We start from the raw sequence: 26,379 nt of genomic DNA, 5'->3' as shown, positions 1-26,379 counted from the left end.
GTAACAAATTCAGATTCTGAATTTTCTTTTTTTCCTTTTTTTTTTTCTCTCCACCGCTCTCCACCGCCAAACATATTTGTTTTGGAACCTGGTTAGTTTGGGTGGCAAGATATTTTTCTGGTCCGTGACTGAGAAATCAGTGAATTGTTGCCTAACGTGATTGATGTCTTGATTTTCTTACCTTTTTTTTGTTGGGTTTTTTGAGGGCAGATTCCTGATTTCTGAATTGTGAAATCTAGCAGAGAGAGATGTCATCACGTTTTTGGACTGCTCAGGTTTGTACCATTCATAACTCGATTGGGTTTATTGTTAGATTTTTTTTTCATTTAATGGGGAAACTAGAAGCCAACCTGAATGCATATCTGTTGTCAATGATAGGGTGACAGTGACACTGAGGAGGAGGAGAGTGATTATGAGGATGGAGTTGAAAGGGGAGGAGCAGCAGGTGAGTCTGCACCACATGCTGGCAGCAGATACCTACAGGCTAATGCTAGTGATAGTGATGATTCTGATGGTCAAAAGCGTGTTGTGCGATCTGCTAAAGACAAGCGGTTTGAGGAGATGTCTGCTACTGTTGATCAGATGAAGAATGCTATGAAGATCAATGACTGGGTCAGCCTACAAGAGAGCTTTGACAAAATAAATAAGCAGCTTGAGAAAGTCATGCGGGTTACAGAATCTGATAAAGTTCCTACCCTTTACATTAAGGCGCTTGTGATGTTGGAGGACTTTTTGAGTCAGGCTTTGGCAAATAAGGATGCCAAGAAGAAGATGAGTAGTAGTAATGCCAAGGCCCTGAACTCAATGAAACAGAAATTGAAGAAGAACAATAAGCAGTATGAAGATCTGATTAATAAGTATAGGGAACATCCTGAGAGCGAAGAAGAAGGTGACGAGGATGAGGAGATGGAGGAGGATGAGGATTCTGGCTCAGAGTTTGTGGAGGACCCTTCTGAAGAAGATGAGGATGGAGAGGATAGAGAAGATAGTGATGCTGATGCTGATGCTGGTGGGGGTTGGGAGAAAAAGATGAGCAAGAAAGATAAGCTAATGGACAAGCAGTTCATGAAGGACCCAAGTGAGATTACATGGGATACGGTTAACAAAAAATTCAAGGAGATTGTAGCTGTTCGTGGTAGGAAAGGAACTGGAAGGATTGAGCAGGTCGAACAGCTTACTTTTTTGACAAGGGTTGCCAAGACCCCTGCCCAAAAGCTGGAGATCCTTTTCAGTGTCGTTTCTGCTCAGTTTGATGTTAATCCAAGTCTTAGTGGGCACATGCCAATAAATGTGTGGAAGAAGTGTGTGCAGAATATGCTTGTTATACTTGACATTCTAGTTCAGCATTCAAACATTTTGGTGGATGATGTTGTTGAGCCTGAAGAGAATGAAACCCAAAAAGGAGCAGACTATAAGGGGACAATTCGAGTTTGGGGAAATTTGGTTGCCTTCCTTGAGAGGATAGATGTGGAGTTCTTTAAGAGCTTGCAGTGCATTGATCCACACACTCGCGAGTATGTTGAAAGACTGAGGGATGAGCCTTTGTTTCTTGTGCTTGCCCAAAATGTCCAGGATTATTTAGAGCGAGTCAGGGATTTCAAGGCTGCTTCAAAGGTAGCTCTGAGGCGGGTTGAGCTCATCTATTATAAACCACAGGAGGTGTATGACGCAATGAAAAATTTGGCTGAACAAACAGAAGATACAGAGAACGGAGAATCAGAGGCAGGTGAGGAGCCCAGAGTTGAAGAAAGTAGGGGTCCACCTGCATTTGTTGTTACTCCTGAGGTGGTGCCTCGAAAACCCACATTTCCAGAGAATAGTAGGACTCTGATGGATATTCTAGTTTCCCTCATATACAATCATGGGGATGAACGGACTAAGGCTCGGCTATGCTCTGTGACATTTACCACCATGCTATCCTGGATGAGTTTTCAACTGCCCGTGATCTGTTGCTGATGAGTCACTTGCAGGACAATGTTCAGCATATGGACATTTCAACCCAGATCCTTTTTAACAGGGCCATGGCACAGCTTGGACTGTGTGCATTTAGGGTTGGACTGATTGCTGAAGACATGGTTGCCTGTCTGAACTATATTCAGGAGGGAGAGTAAAGGAATTGCTGGCACAAGGTGTTTCACAAAGTCGGTACCACGAGAAGACTCCAGAGCAGGTGCTCATATTTGTTTTAAGTTAAATTTTACAGGGATATCTTTCTAGTCCATTCGTTTCTAGTCCATTATGAGTTTCTTCTAGTTAAGGAATGGCATGAATTTTGTGATGTTCCTGTGATTTTGCAATTGTGTGGAAAGAGAGAAGTGGACATGTTTTTAGCTGCATTAGTGGTAAAGGATATGGATAAAAAAATATGGAATCATGTCAATAATTATGGAGAAAATTCATGTATGCTTAGTGTGTACGTAGAGGGTGTTTTTTTTTTTTGTTAGATTTTGTTTCCTTTTATGTTGTTTTCCTTTCATTTTGTTTGAATTTTTATTTCATAAATATCATGCATTTTGAAATCTGTATGTGGGATTCCATAATATCAATGATTCCATGATACAGTTGGAAATCCCGCTGGAGTTTATTTATTTTGATTCAGCTGGTACATTTTTCTGTTGTGTTGGGTTGGGCTATTACAATTTGCTGGCTGTGGGCTTAGAATTTTGTGTGGGGTTGCCATGCTGATTATTTTGGCAGGTGGTTGTAGACTTTTTACTATATTTGTTTTTTTGTGTTGAGCCACTTTTTGTTGTAGGGGTTTTGCATTTGAATTCAGGGATCTGTGGAACTTTTAACCGTGTCTCACACTATTGTTATATATATATTTATTGTTAATTTAGGTACAATGTATTTTTGTCCATGGATTCACTTTTGTAAATACTCGTTTTTATCAGGAGAGGATTGAAAGGAGACGACAGATGCCTTACCACATGCACATAAATCTTGAGCTCCTGGAGGGAGTCCATCTAATATGTGCCATGCTCCTGGAGGTCCCAAACATGGCTGCCAATACGCACGATGCCAAGCGCAAGGTTATAAGTAAAACATTTCGGCGGTTGCTTGAGGTGAGTGAAAGGCAGACATTCACTGGCCCACCTGAAAATGTTAGAGACCATGTAATGGCTGCCACCAGGGCCCTTAGCAAGGGGGACTTCCAGAAAGCCTTTGATGTTATCAAGTCCCTTGATTTTTGGAAGCTCCTCAGGAACCGTGAGGATGTCCTTGAGATGCTGAGGGCAAAGATAAAGGAAGAGGCTCTGAGGACCTACCTTTTTACCTACTCACTATCCTATAATACTCTGAGCTTGGACCAGCTTACCAAAATGTTTGACCTTTCAGAAACTCTGACCCACAGTATCATCAGTAAGATGATGGTCATGGAAGAGTTGCATGCAAGCTGGGACCAGCCCACCCGTTGCATTGTTTTCCACGATGTGGAGCACACAAGGCTGCAGGCCTTGTCATTCCAGCTGACAGACAAGCTGACAATTCTTGCAGAAAACAACGAGCGGGCATATGAGGCTAAAATAGGTGGTGGTGGGTTGGATCTGCCACTAAGGCGGAGGGATGGCCAGGATTATGCTGGTGCAGCTTCTGTTGGTGGTAAATGGCAGGACAACTTTTCTTTCAGTCAGGGAAGGCAAGGTGGTGTGCGCTCTGGATATGGTGTGGGTGGGAGGCCATTAGGTCCTGGCTCTTCTGCAGGCACCTTTTCAAGGGACAGAGGTGGTCAGTCACGAGGAACAGGAGGCTATTCAGGGGGCTACCAGAGCACTCGGTATCAAGATGCTGCATATGGGAGGACTGCTTATCAGACTAGTTCAGCTGTAAGGGGATCCCAGATGGATACTTCAACCCGCATGGTCAGTCTGAACAGGGGTGTTCGTGCTTAGTGTAGTAAATCAAAAGTTGAATTGGACACAGTTACGAGGTGTGGTTTTGGCTCTTCAAAAGCAGGTTCTGCTCCATTGGATCTGATTTTGAATTTTTTCTATTAAGCTATAAAATTTGTTAAGGCACAAGTTTATTTATATCTTTTTTATTATGTACTTGCGGCAATTAAAAGACCGGGAAATGCAGCGAGTAGCTTCTAATGTTGGTTTACTTATATTCAGATTGGTGCAAAAACTCATTTAACTTTGTGATTTTGTGATTTGTGAATTTGGCTTCTATCTTTTTCTATGAAGTCATTGCTCCTCACATTTGCACTGAATAAGTGGAATCAGGTAATACTTCCTTGCTACATCATCCGTCTTGGTGTAGCCTGGACAATGTTCCTAGTGGGTAGTTGAAGTTGAGAAAACCCTATGCAAATTAGTGGCTGTTTTTTAAGTTGCTTTTTTTTTTCAACTGCTAGTGTTTTAGCACCTAAGTTCTGGACCTCATCAGGTTTTTTTATAACTGACTACACCACAGAAACTGTTCAATATTTTCTCTGTGAAATGGGTTGCAGAAAAATTAGCTTCAAAATTTCAACTTTGCTGACTTGAGCCCCATGAGCTCCAAACTGTCCTTTCCGGAAATATGACTTGCAGAGAACAGATGATCTCCCTTGGGGCCTACTAGTGATTCTCACCTCTTCTAAAAACATTAAAACATTCATTGGAAAAACTGCTTACAAGAAAGAAACGATTTTGTAACCAAGTCAACATGGGAGATTGGTAGGCAAGGAAAAAATGAACCAAAAAAAAAAAGAAAAAAGTTAAGGCATGCAGCCTCTCAAAAGGATACATTCGTTAAACAATCCAGAATTTTGAATGACAAATTGGTATATAGGATTCTCCTAATGATCAGTGACAGCACAGAAGAATGTTCATAACGATACAGTCTCTTTTGTGAAGAATAAAAAAATCAATATGATCATAAACATGTGAGTAAGATGCATACTATAGCTGTCAAACACATGTATGAAATTAGAATGAAGTAAAAAAGGAAAACTCCCAACGTTTCCGATATATACTTTTGCTTCTCTTTTAATGAATCTAGTTTTCTTAAAATGCATGCATAATTGGTGGGCGGGAATTTCAGCTTTCGGCTTCAACTGGAATTTGTGCTACTGAATCTGAAGTTTCTGTGTTCTCCTCGCTCACTGTTTTGGGGACAGTTACTTCTAATGGCCCAAGCTTCGATTCAAGATTCTTGACTGCAGATGTTAAAGATCTGACATTTTTAGCTTCTGCTAGCTCACTGGGAGACGACAACTGCCACAACACATCAAAAGATGTACTCTTCGTTAGATGTTACCAAGCAATTGGTTTCAGGATATTGATAAATGGAACCTTGAGATGAAAAAGAAAACACAGCCGGTTTTGCAAGGTTCAGGAAGTAATAAAAAACAAAGTCTATAAGTAAGAAAGCTTATGCCATTATCAAGCCCATCTGGCATCTGAAAGTAGTAGGGGATTTTAGCCTGAAAATGGGGTTTTTGAGAATTTGTTCTGAAAATACTGATTTTCGAAAACAAATTTCACGTATGTTTTGAGAACCTAAGGAAACATAAAGACATCACTTTTACCCTATCCCTAACCCTACCCCCCTCATCATCATTATCTTCTCCTTGTTCATTTTATTAAAATTAAGTTCCTAAACAGATCTGCAAACAAGATAGAATTGTTCTTAATTTGACAATACATTGCCAAATATGCCCTATATCTTTCATTTTCAATATTATGCCCAATGGAAGTGTAAAAGAACATCCAGGGGCAAACCAATGTCCAAAAAGAAATAACAATAATGATAATAAATAAATAAATAAATAAATAATTAATTAATCCTTTACAGGAGTTGCATAGGAATTCCTTTGTTGCCAAAACCTTCTCACATGATAGATCCATCTTTTTCAATAATCCCTTTCATTATTTTTATTTTATTTTATAATATTTAAAAAAATAATTGAAAATAAAAATTATACGTTAAAAAGTTGTGGAATGAATTAATTTTTTTTTATGTATTTTCGTTTTCTTTTCATATGATAAAATCGTAGTTAACTACGAATCTAAATATAAATTCAATTAAAAATTTAAAGTTAAATATAAAACATAGTTGATGGATATAATTTTAACATTTTGTAATTAATTTTTTTTTTTTAAATATCGATTTGAAAAACATTTTATTAAGAGGCCTAATTTATGAATTTTTTATTTTGAATAAATTATTTTCGCTATGAGTTTGTCCATGTATAAGTCAAGTATATCTGATTTATTTATGTGCTTGTTATAAAAATGAATGTGAAATGGATAAGCTACCAATAACAAACCTTAAAAGTGGCTTTGGAAGAATTAATGAAAACAAACGCATCCTTAAACTTCAAAATGAGCATCATGTGTATTTGAGAAAATAAATAAAGAAGAGTGAGTGTGTTTCTGATTGTGTGGCAACCGTCAAGGAAGGGCAGCTGGAGGCCAAACACGTAAATATTTTGGCTCTGAGTGGATTAGATTTGGTGTGGTTTTCAGACAGCTCATACTTTCCACTACAATATTTCCAACCCAGAATCCAAGAAAGCTTGAAATCTCTCTCGCCTTTTCCAAGCCCAACGCGCTTCTGAAGCGCCGACAATGTTCGGGTCCATAAATGCCCAATGCCTTGTCAAAAGTTTCCCTCCTCTCAAGTTCCATATTTTCTTTCCCTGGTTTTGAAGCTAATAAACCAGACGGTTTTTAGGCCAACAGAAAGACCAAAAGAATGGAATGGAATGAAATGCTGGGCCATCTCCTCATTCTTATGGCCCCCATTCACTGGGTAATGAGGAATTCAAAGCTATTGAATTTTAATTCCTATTGGTAGTTGTATTACAAGATCTCTACGGGAATGGGAATCAAGTCTGGTGATTTTAATGATAGCAGTTGGGTCAATGAGATGAGCATTGACCACACACACTCCGAGTCTTTGATACGGCAGTAAACACAAAAAAATTCCAAGAAACAGTGACTGGTGAACTTTTTCCTCACTCCCCTGCTTTGTTAATTTTATTGTCATTTTCAGAGGTCCACCCTCGAAATTGAAATAATCTGGCACGGCAACTTGGTCGAGTTGGCCAAGTTGATGGCTAACCCGAGCATGACTCGATTTACAAAACAAGCGGTTTAAACCCAACTCATTTAACTCAATCTCAATTTTTAAAGCTCACGTCGAGTTCAGATTGATTCAATTAATTCGGATTATATAATTCAAAACTTCATCCATGATGTTTTTTTTTAAACCTTTTTTCTTTTGTATATTTATACCTAAGTATGAATAATATGTTTGACAAAATTTCAAGATGCATATATTACGAAAGTAAAAATAAATTTATGTCTTTATAAATAATAAAAAAGTAAAAAAGTATAAACTAATTTCATATTTTTCTTATAAAAAAAACTAAAAAATAAATATCATTATATATGATACATTATAAAGATTATAGAACTATTAAATCATGTTAGGTTTAATCTAAATTGAGATTGAATTGAAAAACCTAATTTAAGTATAATCCAAATATTAAAAATGATTGTTCAAATTCATTTAAATTTTGAGTTAGGTCGAACTAATTACTTGAGTTATACTCTTACTAATAACAAACCTTTGAATGTCATGATTGGGTTTGTAAATGAGATGAATAGTAAGGGTAAACCAAATGGAATTTCACATAACTCGTGTATTTTTACCACATGTATTTAAAAATAGCCTTTTAAATATTATAAATGATAAAATTATAATTTTTTAAAAGGAAAATGTTAAGGTATTAATTCGGTAGTCAGCAAACTTGCAATCTTAGTCATTAAGAATGTATAGTGAAATTTGAACGGTTAAATAAAGGGTAAAAATATATAGGATCATTGTACACATTGATAGGATTAAAATGAAAAAAGAAAAATGATATTAACGTGTAAATAAAATAAGATGCAAATGAAATTGTGGACCCCGTATTTTTGCATGATGCGTTCCCACTCGTGACTCGTTTTTTTTTTTTTTTTTTTGTAAAAATTTTGATTTTTTGAAAAAAACTTGGAATCACCACTTATTTTTGTTTTGTTTTTTTAAGGGAAAACAAAATAAGAAATAAAACCCTAAGTGTGACTCCTTATTTGGAAAAAAAGTTTGTGGAAAACCAAAGTCGGGTCCGGAGTCAAGTTACTTATTGGAAATGTACGGTGGTGAGCCGTAACACCCCTCTAAGCCAATATACATACGGCCTCTACTAAACGAATTAAGGGATACCAAGAAAAATAATCGATGTCTAAGTCATGGTGAAAATTAATATACACAAAAATAATGATAAAATCTAATTATAAAAATATACAAAATAAATGACAAAATGATTTATTGAACTAAATAAATAAAATAAAATATTAAAAAAATAGTCTTCAAGAAATTTCAAATGATTTTATTAAAAATGATTTTCAATTACTGATTTCATTCAATTTCATTTGTATTTAATTTTAAAAAAAAAAGTTATTTACACTTACAAAAGTATTTCAATTCGATTTTAGATTTAAAAAAAATAACTTCAAAATTTTATATCTGGTTCAAAGAAATAATTTTACATTTTCATTGTTTTATTTAAAAGGAAAGAATTTTACTTGATACCATAAAAAAAATGTCAATTCAATTTTATTTAAAAGTGTCCATTTACAATTTTATTTATGAATAATAATAATAATAAAGTATTTTGCAAATTTGATTAAAAATATATGATTTTTCAAAATTTTAGTTTAGATAGGGGAATTTGTTTAACTTTTATTAAGAAAAGAAAAATAAAGATTATATATATAAAAGTTTATCTAAAAATAAAATTTAATTTATCTTTTATTTCAAAATAAAGACCTTTTTTCACAATTTTATTTACAAAAGAATTCCATTCAAAACAAATTTTGATAGTTTTTTTTTTCAAAAAAAATTATTGACAAAAACCAATTTCTACTTGAATTAGAAAATAATTAAAACATAATCCTTTACAAAAAAAAACTCTCAGATTTACTTAGAAAAGCTTTACAATATATTTATTTTTTATTTTTTAAAAAGAAAGTTATCCGCATTTTATTCTAAAAAATTATTTTAAATTAATTATATAAAAAAATGAGAGGAGAAAAAGAAAAAAAAAGTTCAAATTTATTAAAATAAATAAAATAAAATAATATTTATTTTAAAATTTTTATTTTTTAAAAACAATCTCAATTTATTTATAAATAAATATATATTTTTTTCCTTTTCAATTTTATTCTAAAAATGTTTATTTTTTTATTTTTTATTTTATAAAATGATCGTTTTTTTAAATTTTGAAGAGTTTTATTTTTATTTTTATTTTTATTTTTAAAAAGTTTTTGATACTATTTTAAGAAAATGGTTTTTATACTTATTAATATAAAAAGAAATCTTTAAAAAAAAAACAGATTATTAAGCAAACATTTATTAAAAATGACTAAATATTTATTCTAAAAAGAATTTTTGTTCATTAAAGGCAAGAAGAAAAAAAAATAAAATAACATATTTTTCAAACAAAAACATTATCCCATCATTGGATTATTCCCTCAACAGAAAAATTAAACACAACTAACTATACATCTTCTCAAAACAAAGACTAATAGAACATATTAAATAAGGATAACAAATAAATGTAAACAAAAAATCTAGGAATAACAAATTAAATATACATATACAATAAAAATCTAAATTCTAGTAATACATTCACATGTACACAAAAAGAAAATTGAAATGAATATATACAACAAAACTTGGAGGACAAGGATGTAGGAGTAACCTTAGAAGTGCAGTCCCAATAACAGTAATGACCCTCCAAAAGCTTCCAAAATGAAGTCCAAAAATACAAAAAAAAAACTCTCAACCCCTCACAAATATCATAGAAAATACAGAGAAGATTAGAAAAAGTCCCTAAAGCCATCTTCCCCTCCTCTTTTGGCTGCAAGATGATCCCTTTATCCCCAAAAATTTTGGTCCTCAATCAGCTCAACTCATGCCTTGTCTTCACCTGCCCCAACTGCTCCCAATCAACACTGCACATCTTTTCCCACTCTCAGGAACAACAGAAAGAAATGCCACAACCATGTATTAGCAAAAAGGATAAGACCCAATACAAAATTTAATAAAGATACCAACCCAAATCCAACTAATATAATAGGCCCAAATCAAACCAAATAGCAATCCAACAAGCCAAGGCCCAACACCAATAAATAGAAAACAAAAATCAACCCAAAATAAGCCCAAATGAATAAATCAAAGGCCCAATAGGAAATCCAATGACCCAAACCCAATTATCCAAAGAAAATACCCAAATCCCATAAACCGTTTGTGTACGAATCAATGAAGAAAGAACTCGCCTTTCTTTGAAGAACTCATGTAGGCGAATCAACTTGAAAAGGGTTCAACTTGACTTTGATGTAGATGTGGGGGTGGGGAAGGTTGTTGTAGTAAAATTTCCTAAAGTGGCCGAGCAGCACAAGCATGACTTTTGGGGCAACGATTAGGAGGTTTAAGAATGTATAGTGAAATTTGAACCGTTAAATAAAGGGTGAAAATATATAGGATCGTTGTACACATTGATAGGATTAAAGTGAAAAAAAAAAATGATATTAATGTGTAAATAAAATAAGATGCGAATGAAATATAAAACAACAAGAACAAATTATATTTGTTATTTGTGATCTTGTTTTTTCATATATACCAATTATGCATTGTAGTGTGAGTCTTTTTAAAATATTTTATCAACAATTCCAAAAGTTTAAACATTGAACAAAAGTTAGAACATTTATTTGTTATTCATGAAATAATGATAACAATAATAAATAAATAAAAATAAATAAACATTTGAAAATATATTTTTTTGTTTTCTATTTTCAAGAATAAAAAAATACAAGGTGTTTTAAAAAAAACATGTTTTAGTTGTTTTATGTTATTTTCACTTATTTTTTTTAAGACTATTTTAAAAAATAATTATACAAATATGTAGAATGATTAAAAATAAAATATAAGATATAAAAATTATTTTAAATGTGTATTTAAAAATATTAAAAGTATCTTTAAAATATCTTAAAATTTCAAGCAAACTTTTATTTTATAAAACATCATAAAACAATTTTTAAAAACTATTTTCAAAATTGTTTTAAAAAATAGTTATCAAATAGATCCTAAATGTCTTAATTTGTAATTTATTTATATGGTATACTATTATATATATAGAAAATTTTTATTATATATTTTAAAAAATAAATAATACCCAATACATGACTAGTAGAGCAGTTGAAATTGAAAAACTTAAAGTAGTAAAAAGAATGAACTCAATGAAATCATTTCCAATAATTTTTAGAATTGGAAAATTCATCAAAAGAACCCAATAAAATCATTTCCAATCTTTTTAGATTTGGAAAAGCCATCGAGCCATGATTTAATTTTAGTTACTAACACCATTATAACATAGTAATAAAAAATTTTTTGAAATGTGTGCATGCATATTCCAAGTGTCTATTGACCACTAGTCTTTGCGGCCCTAGATTTCATCTCACCCTTTTAAATTGATTGGGCTGAACCCAAACTTGATCTCAATAACTCATCGATGTACCCAAAACCAATATACTTAGCATATATCTCAACTTGGGCCCCTGGGCCCAATGGTCATCCCGTTTAATATTCTGTTGATTTCTTTTTTAATAAAATTTCCTTCCTTCTTAAAAACAAAAAACAAAAAGTGTATTCGAATGAAGCATAACAATTTTAAGGTATAAATTATTTTTTAAAATAAAAAATAATTTATATATTTATTGCACAAATCATGAGTTTAATGAAAGTGGTTATATATATATATAATACAAAAAATAAATGTAGTGTCTTGTATTACCCGAAAAGTAAATGAGGAATAGTCATATATAAAGGGCTTTCATAATACACTATTGATGTATTTTATTGAGAGTGTAGATTTGATGAATAAGCAAAACCGACGATGGTTGGTAGGTCGTACATGCACCACTACAACTCTAAACTGGACAATATCAAATGGAAAGTAATGTTGTAACATAATGGTACTAAATCTTGTACTAATGAGGACACTAGACCCAAAAGGGTGGTGGTTGATGGACTATGTGTGCACTACTTAACCTCGAATATGATAATAGCAATGGAGAGTGGGATTGTGATAATCAATTTTTTAAAAATTTGAGATAATCGATTTTTTTAATAACTTGAATATTTTAAATTATTGCCTTCAAAATTATGTTTATTTTGTAATTTAAAAAATAGAAAAAAAAGAAGAAAAGGAAATGTATCTGAATGGATACTTGACAATCTAACTTTATCCTTATTTGTAATCAATAATTAAACTGGATAAAATTTTATAAAATTCTTTTACCTTTACCATTCCCTATATTTTATTTCCCTTAAACTTTCCATTGTCAAACACAATATTTATGTTTATTTTAACACTAGAAATCCACTTCCAATGAATTTGACCTACCTTAATTGGCATCCAACACCAATTCTAATGACTTAAAGTTAATACTTAAATTTGAGTGGTAAAATCAACTTAAAATTTATTTTAAATTATCTAATTAATATATTTATCCTTATAATTATAATTAAAGAAAAGGAGATTGAGTAATAATGAAGCTCGTGGAGTAAAAAAAAATAAAACTGTGAAGGTAATTATGACAAATGTGAATAAAAAGGTAAAACAAATATATGGACTAAAAAATAAGTCAACTGTTTTTACTTGTTACTTAAAATTATTTTTTACTTTAAGTTATACAATTAAATTATTTTACCAAACATACTTAATTTACTTAATAACTAAAATTAAGTTACTGAGATGATTTACCAAATACTCACTATTTTTTTTTCATTAACCATGGGCATCCAACACTTTTTATTTATTTTTATTTATTTTATTCTTACAAATTTCGATCGGCTTTGGATGTACTCATGTATTAGTGTTGTTCATTTGGCAACAAGTATATGATGCATTATATATTAATTTTATTTAAAAGACTTTAAAATAAAAATTTTGTATACATTGCCTTTAAAAAATGCTGGTATCAAATTTTGAAAAAAAATAAAAAATAAATTTGTATTATCAAATATTACAATTTGATATTATTTAATAAGAATCCATCATTTTTTTATACTTTAAAAACACGGATGAATAAACTAAGTAGTTTTAGACATATCAATAAATAAAAATATAATAATTTATAATATGATATAATTGTATATATATATATATATATATATATATATTTTTTTTTTTTTAAAATGGTTAGGAAATATAATTACAATAAAAAACAGAAAAAAAATATATAATTCTTAAAAAAATAATATGGAAAGAAAAGTATAATAGGAAACAGGCCCAACACTGCCCAACCCTTCTGTACAAAGAGTCGAACCCAGCCTAGCCCATTAGGCCCAAATTCTCGGGCCCACCTTAAATATAGAAATGTCTAGGGTTTTCAATTCGTTGCTGCGTTCACTTGCCCCCGCTATCGTCTTCTCTCTCGAGAACTCCAGGTTCGTACTTCTCCGATCTCTATCTCACTTCGTAGACTCGGATTTAGATGTAAAATTCTAAGGACGATAAGGAGTTGTGTTTTTGGGGTGATTTGCACAATATTTTTTCTGTATGATTTTTTGGTTTTTTTCGTTTTCCCGAAGTATTTCGATTCATAGTTGATTTATTGGTCATATGTAGTTTTGATGATCTTGTTACTAAATCCAATCTAGGTTGTGGATTTGTGGTGCTTTGGGAAAAAAAACTTTGAATAAATCTTTTGATTTATCTTGGTCTGATTTTTAGGGAAAGAAACAGGGAAGTATTGCCTTTGATTTAACCGAATGGAAGATGTGTTCAATTGATGGAAGACTTTTTCTTTTTAATGTATCTGAAACAGTAACAAATTCAGATTCTGAATTTTCTTTTTTTCCTTTTTTTTTTTCTCTCCACCGCTCTCCACCGCCAAACATATTTGTTTTGGAACCTGGTTAGTTTGGGTGGCAAGATATTTTTCTGGTCCGTGACTGAGAAATCAGTGAATTGTTGCCTAACGTGATTGATGTCTTGATTTTCTTACCTTTTTTTTTGTTGGGTTTTTTGAGGGCAGATTCCTGATTTCTGAATTGTGAAATCTAGCAGAGAGAGATGTCATCACGTTTTTGGACTGCTCAGGTTTGTACCATTCATAACTCGATTGGGTTTATTGTTAGATTTTTTTTTTCATTTAATGGGGAAACTAGAAGCCAACCTGAATGCATATCTGTTGTCAATGATAGGGTGACAGTGACACTGAGGAGGAGGAGAGTGATTATGAGGATGGGGTTGAAAGGGGAGGAGCAGCAGGTGAGTCTGCACCACATGCTGGCAGCAGATACCTACAGGCTAATGCTAGTGATAGTGATGATTCTGATGGTCAAAAGCGTGTTGTGCGATCTGCTAAAGACAAGCGGTTTGAGGAGATGTCTGCTACTGTTGATCAGATGAAGAATGCTATGAAGATCAATGACTGGGTCAGCCTACAAGAGAGCTTTGACAAAATAAATAAGCAGCTTGAGAAAGTCATGCGGGTTACAGAATCTGATAAAGTTGACACCCTTTACATTAAGGCGCTTGTGATGTTGGAGGACTTTTTGAGTCAGGCTTTGGCAAATAAGGATGCCAAGAAGAAGATGAGTAGTAGTAATGCCAAGGCCCTGAACTCAATGAAACAGAAATTGAAGAAGAACAATAAGCAGTATGAAGATCTGATTAATAAGTGTAGGGAACATCCTGAGAGGGAAGAAGAAGGTGACGAGGATGTGGAGATGGAGGAGGATGAGGATTCTGGCTCGGAGTTTGAGGACCCTTCAATAATTGCAATGAGATCAGATTCTGAAGAAGACGAGGAGGATGGAGAGGATAGAGAAGATAGTGCTGGTGAAGCTGGTGGGGGTTGGGAGAAAAAGATGAGCAAGAAAGATAAGCTAATGGACAAGCAGTTCAAGAAGGACCCAAGTGAGAATACATGGGATACGGTTAACAAGAAATTCAAGGAGATTGTAGCTGTTCGTGGTAGGAAAGGAACTGGAAGGATTGAGCAGGTCGAACAGCTTACTTTTTTGACAAGGGTTGCCAAGACCCCTGCCCAAAAGCTGGAGATCCTTTTCAGTGTCGTTTCTGCTCAGTTTGATGTTAATCCAAGTCTTAGTGGGCACATGCCAATAAATGTGTGGAAGAAGTGTGTGCAGAATATGCTTGTTATACTTGACATTCTAGTTCAGCATTCAAACATTTTGGTGGATGATGTTGTTGAGCCTGAAGAGAATGAAACCCAAAAAGGAGCAGACTATAAGGGGACAATTCGAGTTTGGGGAAATTTGGTTGCCTTCCTTGAGAGGATAGATGTGGAGTTCTTTAAGAGCTTGCAGTGCATTGATCCACACACTCGCGAGTATGTTGAAAGACTGAGGGATGAGCCTTTGTTTCTTGTGCTTGCCCAAAATGTCCAGGATTATTTAGAGCGAGTCGGGGATTTCAAGGCTGCTTCAAAGGTAGCTCTGAGGCGGGTTGAGCTCATCTATTATAAACCACAGGAGGTGTATGACGCAATGAAAAATTTGGCTGAACAAACAGAAGATACAGAGAACGGAGAATCAGAGGCAGGTGAGGAGCCCAGAGTTGAAGAAAGTAGGGGTCCACCTGCATTTGTTGTTACTCCTGAGGTGGTGCCTCGAAAACCCACATTTCCAGAGAATAGTAGGACTCTGATGGATATTCTAGTTTCCCTCATATACAATCATGGGGATGAACGGACTAAGGCTCGGGCTATGCTCTGTGACATTTACCACCATGCTATCCTGGATGAGTTTTCAACTGCCCGTGATCTGTTGCTGATGAGTCACTTGCAGGACAATGTTCAGCATATGGACATTTCAACCCAGATCCTTTTTAACAGGGCCATGGCACAGCTTGGACTGTGTGCATTTAGGGTTGGACTGATTACTGAAGGACATGGTTGCCTGTCTGAACTATATTCAGGAGGGAGAGTAAAGGAATTGCTGGCACAAGGTGTTTCACAAAGTCGGTACCACGAGAAGACTCCAGAGCAGGTGCTCATATCTGTTTTATGTTAAATTTTACAGGGATATCTTTCTAGTCCATTATGAGTTTCTTCTAGTTAAGGAATGGCATGAATTTTGTGATGTTTCTGTGATTTTGCAATTGTGTGGAAAGAAAGAACTGGACATGTGTTTAGCTGCATTAATGGTAAAGGATATGGATAAAAAAATATGGAATCATGTCAATAATTATGGAGAAAATTCATGTATGCTTAGTGTGTACGTATAGGTGTTTTTTTTTGTTAGATTTTGTTTCCTTTTATGTTGTTTTCCTTTCATTTTGTTTGAATTTTTATTTCATAAATATTATGCATTTTGGAATCTGTATGTGGGATTCCATAATATCACTGATTCCATGATACAGCTGGAAATCCCGCTGGAGTTTATTTATTTTGATTCAGCTGGTACATTTTTCTGTTGTGTTGGGTTGGGCTATTACAATTTGCTGGCTGTGGGCTTAGAGTTTTGTGTAGGGTTGCCCTGCTGATTATTTTGGCCGGTGGTTGTAGACTTTTTACTATATTTGTTTTTTTGTGTTGAGCCACTTTTTGTTGTAGGGGTTTTGCATTAGAATTCAGGGATCTGTGGAACTTTTAACCATGTCTCACACTATTGTTATATATATATTTATTGTTAATTTAGGTACAATGTATTTTTGTCCATGGATTCACTTTTGTAAATAATCGTTTTTATCAGGAGAGGATTGAAAGGAGACGACAGATGCCTTACCACATGCACATAAATCTTGAGCTTCTGGAGGGAGTCCATCTAATATGTGCCATGCTCCTGGAGGTCCCAAACATGGCTGCCAATACGCACGATGCCAAGCGCAAGGTTATAAGTAAAACATTTCGGCGGTTGCTTGAGGTGAGTGAAAGGCAGACATTCACTGGCCCACCTGAAAATGTTAGAGACCATGTAATGGCTGCCACCAGGGCCCTTAGCAAGGGGGACTTCCAGAAAGCCTTTGATGTTATCAAGTCCCTTGATTTTTGGAAGCTCCTCAGGAACCGTGAGGATGTCCTTGAGATGCTGAGGGCGAAGATAAAGGAAGAGGCTCTGAGGACCTACCTTTTTACCTACTCATTATCCTATAATACTCTGAGCTTGGACCAGCTTACCAAAATGTTTGACCTTTCAGAAACTCTGACCCACAGTATCATCAGTAAGATGATGGTCATGGAAGAGTTGCATGCAAGCTGGGACCAGCCCACCGGTTGCATTGTTTTCCATGATGTGGAGCACACAAGGCTGCAGGCCTTGTCATTCCAGCTGACAGACAAGCTGACAATCCTTGCAGAAAACAACGAGCGGGCATATGAGGCTAAAATAGGTGGTGGTGGGTTGGATCTGCCACTAAGGCGGAGGGATGGCCAGGATTATGCTGGTGCAGCTGCTGTTGGTGGTAAATGGCAGGACAACTTTTCTTTCAATCAGGGAAGGCAAGGTGGTGTGCGCACTGGATATGGTGTGGGTGGGAGGCCATTAGGTCCTGGCTCTTCTGCAGGCACCTTTTCAAGGGACAGAGGTGGTCAGTCACGAGGAACAGGAGGCTATTCAGGGGGCTACCAGAGCACTCGGTATCAAGATGCTGCATATGGGAGGACTGCTTATCAGACTAGTTCAGCTGTAAGGGGATCCCAGATGGATACTTCAACCCGCATGGTCAGTCTGAACAGGGGTGTTCGTGCTTAGTGTGGTAAATCAAAAGTTGAATTGGACACAGTTACGTGGTCTGGTTTTGGCTCTTCAAAAGCAGGTTCTGCTCCATTGGATCTGATTTTGAATTTTTTCTAGTAAGCTGTAAAATTTGTTAAGGCACAAGTTTTTTTTATATCTTTTTAATTATGTACTTGCGGCAATTAAAAGACCGGGAAATGCAGTGAGTAGCTTCTAATGTTGGTTTACTTATATTCAGATTGGTGCAAGAACTCATTTAACTTTGTGATTTTGTGATTTGTGAATTTGGCTTCTATCTTTTTCTATGAAGTCATTGCTCCTCACATTTGCACTGAATAAGCGGAAGCAGGCAATACTTCCTTGCTACATCACCCGTCTTGGTGTAGCCTGGACAATGTTCCTAGTGGGTAGTTGAAGTTGAGAAAACCCTATGCAAATTAGTGGCTGTTTTTTAAGTTGAATTTTTTTTTCAACTGCTAGTGTTTTAGCACCTAAGTTCTGGACCTCATCAGGTTTTTTTATAACTGACCACACCACAGAAACTGTTCAATATTTTCTCTGTGAAATGGGTTGCAGAAAAATTAGCTTCAAAATTTCAACTTTGCTGACTTGAGCCCCATGAGCTCCAAACTGTCCTTTCCGGAAATATGACTTGCAGAGAACAGATGATCTCCCTTGGGACCTACTAGTGATTCTCACCTCTTCTAAAAATATTAAAACATTCATCGGAAAAACTGCTTACAAGAAAGAAACGATTTTGTAACTAAGTCAACATGGGAGGTTGGTAGGCAAGGAAAAAATGAACCAAAAAAAAGAAAAAAGTTAAGGCATGCAGCCTCTCAAAAGGATACATTCGTTAAACAATCCAGAATTTTGAATGACAAATTGGTATATAGGATTCTCTTAATGATCAGTAGACAGCACAGAAGAATGTTCATAACGATACAGTCTCTTCTGTGAAGAATAAAAAAATCAATATGATCATAAACATGTGAGTAAGATGCATACTATAGCTGTCAAACACATGCATGAAATTTGAATGGAATAAAAAAGGAAAACTCCAACATTTCCTATCTATACTTTTGCTTCTCTTTTAATGAATCTAGTTTTCTTAAAATGCATGCATAATTGGTGGGCAGGAATTTCAGCTTTCGGCTTCAACTGGAATTTGTGCTACTGAATCTGAAGTTTCTGTGTTCTCCTCGCTCACTGTTTTGGGGACAGTTACTTCTAATGGCCCAAGCTTCGATTCAAGATTCTTGACTGCAGATGTTAAAGATCTGACATTTTTAGCTTCTGCTAGCTCACTGGGAGACAACAACTGCCACAACACATCAAAAGATATACTCTTCGTTAGATGTTACCAAGCAATTGGTTTCAGGGTATTGATAAATGGAACCTTGAGATGAAAAAGAAAACACAGCCGGTTTTGCAAGGTTCAGGAAGTAATAAAAAACAAAGTCTATAAGTAAGAAAGCTTATGCCATTATCAAGCCCATCTGGCATCTGAAAGTAGTAGGGGATTTTAGCCTGAAAATGGGGTTTTTGAGAATTTGTTCTGAAAATACTGATTTTCGAAAACAAATTTCACGTATGTTTTGAGAACCTAAGGAAACATAAAGACATCACTTTTACCCTATCCCTAACCCTACCCCCTTCATCATCATTATCTTCTCCTTGTTCATTTTATTAAAATTAAGTTCCTAAACAGATCTGCAAACAAGATAGAATTGTTTTTAAGAGCTATTCTCAAAAACTGATTTTTGAGAGTTTTTTGACAATACATTGCCAAATATGCCCTATATCTTTCATTTTCAATATTATGCCCAAGGGAAGTGTAAAAGAACATCCAGGGGCAAGCCAATGTCCAAAAAGAAATAACAATAATGATAATAAATAAATAATTAATTAATTAATCGTTTACAGGAGTTGCATAGGAATTCCTTTGTTGCCAAAACCTTCTCACATGATAGATCCATCTTTTTCAATAATCCCTTTCATAATTTTAACACTTTAAAACAGTAAGATATATAGTTTTTAAGAAACAAGCTCCACAACCAGATCCCTCCAGTTCCTTTTCACCATGAATAATGTTCTATTTCATTACAGAATTTGAAGGGCTGTAAGATTACAAAATTTCCTTTTTATTTCCATTTTCGCAGTAACCAAACAAACAGATGAAGAGATCAGATAATCAGTGTCAAGGAATGTTCGGGTTTATTATATGCCTAAAATTTTTTTCATGCTCATTAATTTAAATTTTTTAAGCATGGGAGTTCAAGGTTTAAAATTATGAAAATCAAAGCAAAGCAACTGTAAATGGAACAGACCACCAGGGGAAAAAAAAGTCACCTCTTTTAGTTGCTCCACCCGTTGTTTGAGATCCTCCACAGACACATCCTTGTGAGTAACTTGGAGAACACACAAGAAGTGAGAATCGAGATTATCCGATTGATGTTGCTCAACCATACAGTGATGGACAGTGGATTGGCAACCAATAGAATAGAAAGGGCAGTTCACAAGCTTCATTGGACAAACAGTTATGCAATGCCTGTCCATCTCACGTCGCATGAGGTTCTCTGAGCACTGCTGCTCACATGGAATTATCTTGAAGGGACAAACTGAATCGTGCTTCTCCATGTGTGCTGCACAAAAGCTGCTGTTGCACCCCTCGTTCATGCAGTTCATAGACCTAAAACTGCAATTTGAGCGATGCTCATCAAGTTCTTCGGCAGAACTGAAGTTCATATTGCAGTGAAACGTGTTCTTGAAGTCGGCATTCTTAAGCAAAGTCTGTGCAATGGCTGCCCTCCTGTCTAGCAACCAAAAACTATTAATTTCCATCTCTTGCACAAAATCATCTATCTTGTCCTCTCTCCTTTCACTCAGTAGCCACCCAGAAACCCGGCTGAACAAATTCCTTTTCGAACTTGCAAAATCATCAACAAAATCAGAAATAATATCGAAAGGATGGTCAGATACTTCTGTATCGGGACCATCTTCCAGAATTACCGATTCTGCAACAAAAGATTCACTTCTCTGGGTCAGATATTCCACCATTTCTTTTCTGATATCAACAGCCACAGAAGCAGGGCTCCTGAAGAGATCACCTGTTGTGTTGTCAACACAGGCTGAGGCTAATCCAGGGAGGAGCGCTTGTGCTATCTTGTGAACTATTTCTGTGCCAAAAAAATCACAAGGGAAAGAAGGACCTTCTACTTTTACATCTTCAAACTTCTCCGGTATTACTCCCACGTCAATTGCAGGAAGATCCATGCTTTAAAAACGCCTACATTATGATTTAAACTACAATGAATTACTGCTATAGAAGAAGAAACTATCTTGCATCCAGAAAAATAAACAAATAAAGCAACTTTCAATCCAATCACCCATCAATTAACTTGGAAACATATTCATAATTTTCACATAAAATCAAAACCTCCCCAATCTTCAACCCGTCAACTCCGACCAAACCCAAACTGTCCGACTCACAGATCTTTGTTTATGAACATTATACCTCGGAAAGATGTCAAACTTGCAAATTATGAAACTTATCAGCAGTAAAACCCCAATCTGATTGCCCAAGGCCACAGTTCAACACAGGGAGGGGAAATGAGATTAAATTGCTGGACAATTGAGGTCAGAAGTATATCCAAAAAGCCCGCAAATATTGTAAGATTTCACACATTAACTGACCTAAGTTTGTATCAACTGCAATTTATAAATCTTATATCACACAATGAATATATTCTACAGAATAACCCTGTTAAATCAAAACACAATTCCATTAAAAAAATGCCCAATTTGGTGAACATTTCCGTAGAGGACGCAATGAAAAGCGTCAACTTTTTTTGAAAATGTCATCATTTTGAAGAATTAACACAAAACAGTTTCAGGTCAACTATAAATCTTAAAATGAATCAAAAAGAGAGAGAGGGGAGGAGAATTGCCTTATTTCCCTGAAAGGGTTTGGAGATCTGATGAGAAAATTTCAAAATTGTGGCTGTGTACCCAAATCCAGAACTCAAAATCATCCAAAGATTGAATCAAACCAAAAACCTAGAGCTACGAAGTCTAGAGAGAGAAAATGTGGGAATTTTAGAGAGAGAAAAATACCTCAAAATTTAGTGAAGATCCCTTTGTTTGTATACCCAACGGTTCTAACCGTCTTGGTTCCGTTGACTGAAAAAAAATTAAAAATGGAATTCGAAGTGTCTCTAAATGACCCAAATGCCCCTCCATGAAATCCGAAACCCACCAGGATGATGAAGGGCATTTTGGAACTTACAGATGAGTCCGTATTCACTTGTTTGCATCGCAGCCCTCCACGTCATCTACAATGAAGGCCCCACTTCCACGGACGGCACAGATGCAACCACGCGCGCCCCTATAAATCTTGCTCTATTGGTCCCTTCGCTTCTGCGATGTTTGGTTGCCGAGAAAACCGAGCAAAAAGGAGAAGGAAAAGAAAAATAGTTTTGATCCTTGGTTCTCTTCAGGTTCCAAACCATGAAAATTTTTAAATCTCAGCGTTTTAAATTTGCTCTAGCTTCCTGAGTTTTCTCTGCGATTACGAAGAGTACTAGGGTTTTTTATTTCTGGAATTTAAGATTGAATTGTTTTTGTTAATTTTGTTTTATGTTTTAGGTTCAATAGAAAAGGAAAACTTAGAATGGCAACTGCTACATATCCTCCACCACCACCGTATTACAGACTCTACAAAGATTACATACAAAACCCTAAATCTGCCCCAGAGCCTCCACCTCCTATCGAAGGGACCTACACTCTCTTTGGTGCCACCTACACTGTGAGATTCCGTCCTCTCTCTCTCTCTCTCTCTCTCTCTCTCTCTCTCTCTCTTTCTCTATCTCTAGGTATTTCTTTGTATGTTTTACCTTTGTTTGGTTACCGAAAAACTGAGGAAAGTGAAAGAAAAGAAGCTTTTGCATCTTATGTTTGATTCTGCTCTGTCCGCCCAAGATTGAAATACTCACATCAAACAAACCAAAAGAGTTTGCTTGTCGTTAGTTGAAAGATGATTTGAATTCATTATGTGTCTCATAGTTTTGGACCTTTTGGTTTATGTAAATTCATTGTTTATCGTATGATTGCTTTGTTGGGTTTTTTTACTCCCTATTGATCCATGATAGTTGAATTTGTGCATCTTTGATGTAGACTGATGATGTACTTCCAAGCTTAGAAGAACAAGGAGTTCGTCAGTTGTATCCTAAAGGATCCAATGTTGGTATGTTGAACTCTGCCTGTGTTTTGCTAGTTGATACTACCGGATGAAAGTAGGAAAATTTTCTAACATTCTTTCCCTTTTAAATTATGGCTGTTCTTCAATTTAACAGCTATTATTCAAGTTATCAGATGGTTATCCTTGTAGTCTAATTACATTGATTACTTTGTGATGCCATAAAATTTTGAGTCTTACAAGCTATCTGGCTTATCATCCTCGGAACCAACCACAAGGATCCTAAAGAATATGAATACTACATTTCTTGTAGTTGATTTTATTTCCACTGTTTCTTTATATCTAACCAGCTAAATCAGCATCTCTCAGTCTTTTGTCCCGCTTATCTTTCCTCTCATTTATTTCCATGGTTGTTTATATCTAGCCAGCTAAACCATCAATTTGTTTACTGAATTTTTATTCAGTTGGTGGTGTGACATTTCATATTGAATCTATGCTGTGACATTTCACTTTGGTTATGCTTAGTTTCTGGAAGGTGCTAAGAAAAAGGAAAAAATGTTAATTAATTTTTTTTTTTGTTTAGATGCCAGGGAAAATGGTAAGGAAAAAATGGAGAAAATGCTAGAAGATTTTCCTTCCATTTTCTTTAAGCAATTGTGAGGGAAGTTAGGGGAAAGTGCACTCCTCAACCATCTAAGTTTCTTTCCTTCAACTTTTTATGAACAACTGAACAAGAGAATATATATATATATATATGTATGTATATATAATTTGCTTACCAGTTTTTTTCCTTCTATCTTTTTTCGCTATTTTCTTTCCCTTGAATTTTCCAGGAATCAAACATAGGGTTATTGATTATTAATCAAAAAAAAACATAGGGTTATTGATTGAAAAAATTGTGAGGATAGTTTTACACTGATGAAGTGATGTGGACAACTTACTCCTGATTCAAATTTTTAATAATATTTCTATCAGATTGTTTCCGCTTGGATTTTTTTTGAATAAATAAATATAAATGTGTGGTATGTTACTATCTGATAGAAAAATTGTACTCTTTTAGATTTCAAGAAGGAATTAAGGTCGCTTAACAGAGAATTGCAGTTGCACTTGTTGGAGCTTGCTGATGTTCTTGTTGAGAGACCATCACAATATGCAAGGAGGGTTGAAGACATATCCCTCATATTCAAGAACTTACATCACCTTCTCAATTCATTGCGACCACACCAGGTTGCATTTGGTTGATTTATTTGATTACTCCTTATTCTGGTTCATTTTTTTTTGTTCGTTTGAATCCGCCTTATTATGTAGTTTCTTCTGCTCTTCAGGCAAGGGCAACGCTGATTCACATTCTAGAACTTCAGATACAACGTCGTAAACAAGCAGTGGAGGATATCAAGAGGTATGCTTCTCTAAATCTCAAGAGGCTGCTTGGAAAACATTTGAGAACAGAGTGTTTCTGTTTGTTTCTGGAGTATTTAAAATGAATATTTGCTTTTACAATCCCATTCAAAGTAAGATCATGTGATATTTACCCACTCGCATCAACACTCCAGTCCAGCCGTGAGTGTCTGCAACAAAAGCTTTATTTGGGAAACTTGTTTTCATAGGCTGATCACTATGCTACTTATCATGCCAAAACTTCTTCTAAACCCGTCTCCAGCGGAGAAACAAATGTTTTTGAAGAAAACACTTCGCACAACTAATGCTTTTCCACATCCGTTTTTCCATGTGACACCACGGCATCCACATTCATTGTCTTCCTTGAGCTGTTCCTCTCCTTGGTGAGCTTCCAGAGCCATTTGTCCAACAAACCATCAGCAAGCAAATCCGAAACTCTCCCAACATTTGGCAAATGCATGACCCTTCAGTTCATTCTATGGATGTTTTTTCTGATTCTCTAAAGCACCTTGGCAACTTCTTTAACCTTTTAGAAGCTGAAACAAGGATTGTAGAGTTGGATGTTGAGTCTTGACTAAATGCTCTTGAGAAGGACCTGTCTACCACCTTCAGAAAGGTACTGCCTTTTCTAGTCAGCCAACCTCCTCTTAAGTCTTTCTACTACAGTGCTCCACGCATAGTAATGAAGCATACAGGAGGTAGAGTACCCCACCACGCATAGTAATGAAACGCATAGTAATGAAGCAGCTGGGTAGGAGTTGTTATCCACTTGCCCCACTTGATTTGGCTTGTGTCACTGGGTTCAACTCTTTAGATACTGAATCTTGGTCAAATCTGCCATGCAAAATAGTATGGTAATGATCAGCATGAAGGAAATATTAAACCAAATCTCCTCATCCCACACCTCAAACCAACCCTGAAACCCTGAATGACCTTTACCCATTCCAGGGCTATTAACCTACCATGCATCTCTATCCAGATATGAGAACCTAGAAAGGGTATAAAGGATCTCCTCATTGGCGGTGGAGTCCCATTAACCATCATGAAGAGCCATACTCTGCTTTTATCCATTCAACCCACTTCTCTACCAACCAAAGCCGACCCATCATTTACAGAAGGAAGTTACAGTCGACATGGTCTAAAGCTTTCCTTCACCAATAACTGGAAGCTTTAGTAGATTCCCCATGTCCAAATACAGACTCCAAAAAACCTGAGATACCCGAATGACATTTGGGGTAAGCGGCTTTACTTTTTTTAGATTTGGGAGTTTACTCATTGATATAATATTAATATAGGTAGGCTGTCCACCCTGCTACAGCTTCATCTCGTGTGTAAGCAAGCCAATGGGTACTGACTAAACCACTGGCTTTGTCAAGGTTTAATTTCCACTTGAAACCACGGGAGCCATTGTAATTCCCCATTCCCCGAATATCATGAACTTTTTAAAATAAACCATAACTGTGGTCTGATTGGTTAACGATTTGCACTGATTGTGGTTTCCTTTGCTTGTGTAGAAGGAGAGAAGAAGCACAAAGACTACTCAAAGAGGCCGTGGGAACCTTGGAAGGACAGTAGCCCATGAACAGCCCCCATCATCAGCCTACACTTTTTCTATATCTTTTATATGTATTCCGAAAATTTTTCCTTTTTCCTTTTTGTCTTTTGTGAGGAATACTAGTTGCTATCAAACTAGTAAAGTTATGAATTTCCAAGTTCTCACTTAAAGGGGAATTTTTTTTTACTTCAGGGCACTTTTTTAATCTAGTAATGTTGCTGTCAATGAAGCAAATAGATTTACAAAAGGAAAGATGACAAGCTAGTTTCTTTGAAAATCCCAGCACAAGGATTAGGTATACCCAACTCTAAAAAATATATATCAGATATCATGGTGAGCTTTCTCTTTCTCTCTCTCACAGAAGAAGAACAAGAAAAGAAATGAGAGAAAAAGTTAAACAAAAGGAAAGTGACCTAGAATTAGGTTTTTGTGCATATAGGTAAGATGAAAACATTTTTGTATGCGGATAGCAAGTGGGATT

At 35.3% G+C, this 26,379-nt stretch overlaps 4 protein-coding genes across 7 annotated transcripts; 3 read left to right on the top strand and 1 right to left on the bottom strand.

The window, feature by feature from the left end:
- Positions 1-21: 21 nt before the first annotated feature.
- Positions 22-4,170, top strand: LOC117920332 (eukaryotic translation initiation factor 3 subunit C-like). The gene is given in 5 exon segments (XM_034837787.1): positions 22-275; positions 379-1,885; positions 1,888-2,067; positions 2,070-2,170; positions 2,895-4,170. Coding segments are annotated over 5 exon segments (2,814 nt in total). The 5' UTR covers positions 22-248; the 3' UTR covers positions 3,894-4,170.
- Positions 4,171-4,831: 661 nt separating this feature from the next.
- Positions 4,832-21,920, bottom strand: LOC117920333 (TNF receptor-associated factor family protein DDB_G0290931). 4 transcript variants are annotated; one of them, XM_034837792.1, is made up of 4 exons: positions 21,699-21,852; positions 20,859-21,037; positions 20,101-20,765; positions 18,620-19,069 (listed from the first exon to the last, which is right to left on the bottom strand). In XM_034837792.1, the coding sequence occupies exons 2-4, from the start codon at positions 21,022-21,024 to the stop codon at positions 18,893-18,895; spliced, it is 1,008 nt and encodes a 335-aa protein (XP_034693683.1). In that variant the 5' UTR covers positions 21,025-21,037; positions 21,699-21,852; the 3' UTR covers positions 18,620-18,892. The 4 variants fall into 4 exon arrangements, with proteins under 4 accessions (XP_034693681.1, XP_034693683.1, XP_034693680.1 ...); XM_034837790.1 differs by lacking the exon at positions 18,620-19,069 and adding an exon at positions 4,832-5,201 and having other exon boundaries at positions 20,101-21,037; XM_034837789.1 differs by lacking the exon at positions 21,699-21,852 and adding an exon at positions 21,865-21,920 and having other exon boundaries at positions 20,101-21,037.
- On the top strand, positions 13,437-18,026 carry LOC117920330 (eukaryotic translation initiation factor 3 subunit C-like). The gene is made up of 4 exons (XM_034837786.1): positions 13,437-13,488; positions 14,079-14,143; positions 14,248-16,059; positions 16,765-18,026. Exons 2-4 carry the CDS (start codon positions 14,117-14,119, stop codon positions 17,761-17,763), a joined length of 2,838 nt encoding a protein of 945 aa, XP_034693677.1. The 5' UTR covers positions 13,437-13,488; positions 14,079-14,116; the 3' UTR covers positions 17,764-18,026.
- A 239-nt stretch (positions 21,921-22,159) lies between the features above and the next one.
- On the top strand, positions 22,160-26,089 carry LOC117919607 (mediator of RNA polymerase II transcription subunit 7a). The gene is made up of 6 exons (XM_034836806.1): positions 22,160-22,247; positions 22,396-22,555; positions 22,924-22,993; positions 24,006-24,172; positions 24,271-24,344; positions 25,858-26,089. Exons 2-6 carry the CDS (start codon positions 22,421-22,423, stop codon positions 25,916-25,918), a joined length of 507 nt encoding a protein of 168 aa, XP_034692697.1. The 5' UTR covers positions 22,160-22,247; positions 22,396-22,420; the 3' UTR covers positions 25,919-26,089.
- The last annotated feature ends 290 nt before the right edge of the window (positions 26,090-26,379 follow it).

The sequence above is a fragment of the Vitis riparia genome, chromosome 8, assembly GCF_004353265.1.
Source record: "Vitis riparia cultivar Riparia Gloire de Montpellier isolate 1030 chromosome 8, EGFV_Vit.rip_1.0, whole genome shotgun sequence".
In the NCBI taxonomy this organism is placed as follows: Eukaryota; Viridiplantae; Streptophyta; class Magnoliopsida; order Vitales; family Vitaceae; genus Vitis; species Vitis riparia.
This window is presented reverse-complemented; position numbering and strand designations above follow the sequence as displayed.

Excerpts from the sequence above, each read along its gene's own strand:
- LOC117920330 (XM_034837786.1), top strand. The coding sequence starts at position 14,117 with ATGTCATCACGTTTTTGGACTGCTCAG. Across the intron at positions 14,144-14,247 it reads CACGTTTTTGGACTGCTCAG|GGTGACAGTGACACTGAGGA; the intron begins GTTTGTACCATT and ends TGTCAATGATAG. Across the intron at positions 16,060-16,764 it reads ACGAGAAGACTCCAGAGCAG|GAGAGGATTGAAAGGAGACG; the intron begins GTGCTCATATCT and ends CGTTTTTATCAG.
- LOC117920333 (XM_034837789.1), bottom strand. The coding sequence starts at position 21,024 with ATGGATCTTCCTGCAATTGACGTGGGAGTAATACCGGAGAAGTTTGAA. Across the intron at positions 19,070-20,100 it reads GGGTGGAGCAACTAAAAGAG|TTGTTGTCTCCCAGTGAGCT; the intron begins GTGACTTTTTTT and ends GTGTTGTGGCAG.
- LOC117919607 (XM_034836806.1), top strand. The coding sequence starts at position 22,421 with ATGGCAACTGCTACATATCCTCCACCACCACCGTATTACAGACTCTAC. Across the intron at positions 22,994-24,005 it reads TCCTAAAGGATCCAATGTTG|ATTTCAAGAAGGAATTAAGG; the intron begins GTATGTTGAACT and ends GTACTCTTTTAG. Across the intron at positions 24,173-24,270 it reads ATTCATTGCGACCACACCAG|GCAAGGGCAACGCTGATTCA; the intron begins GTTGCATTTGGT and ends TCTGCTCTTCAG.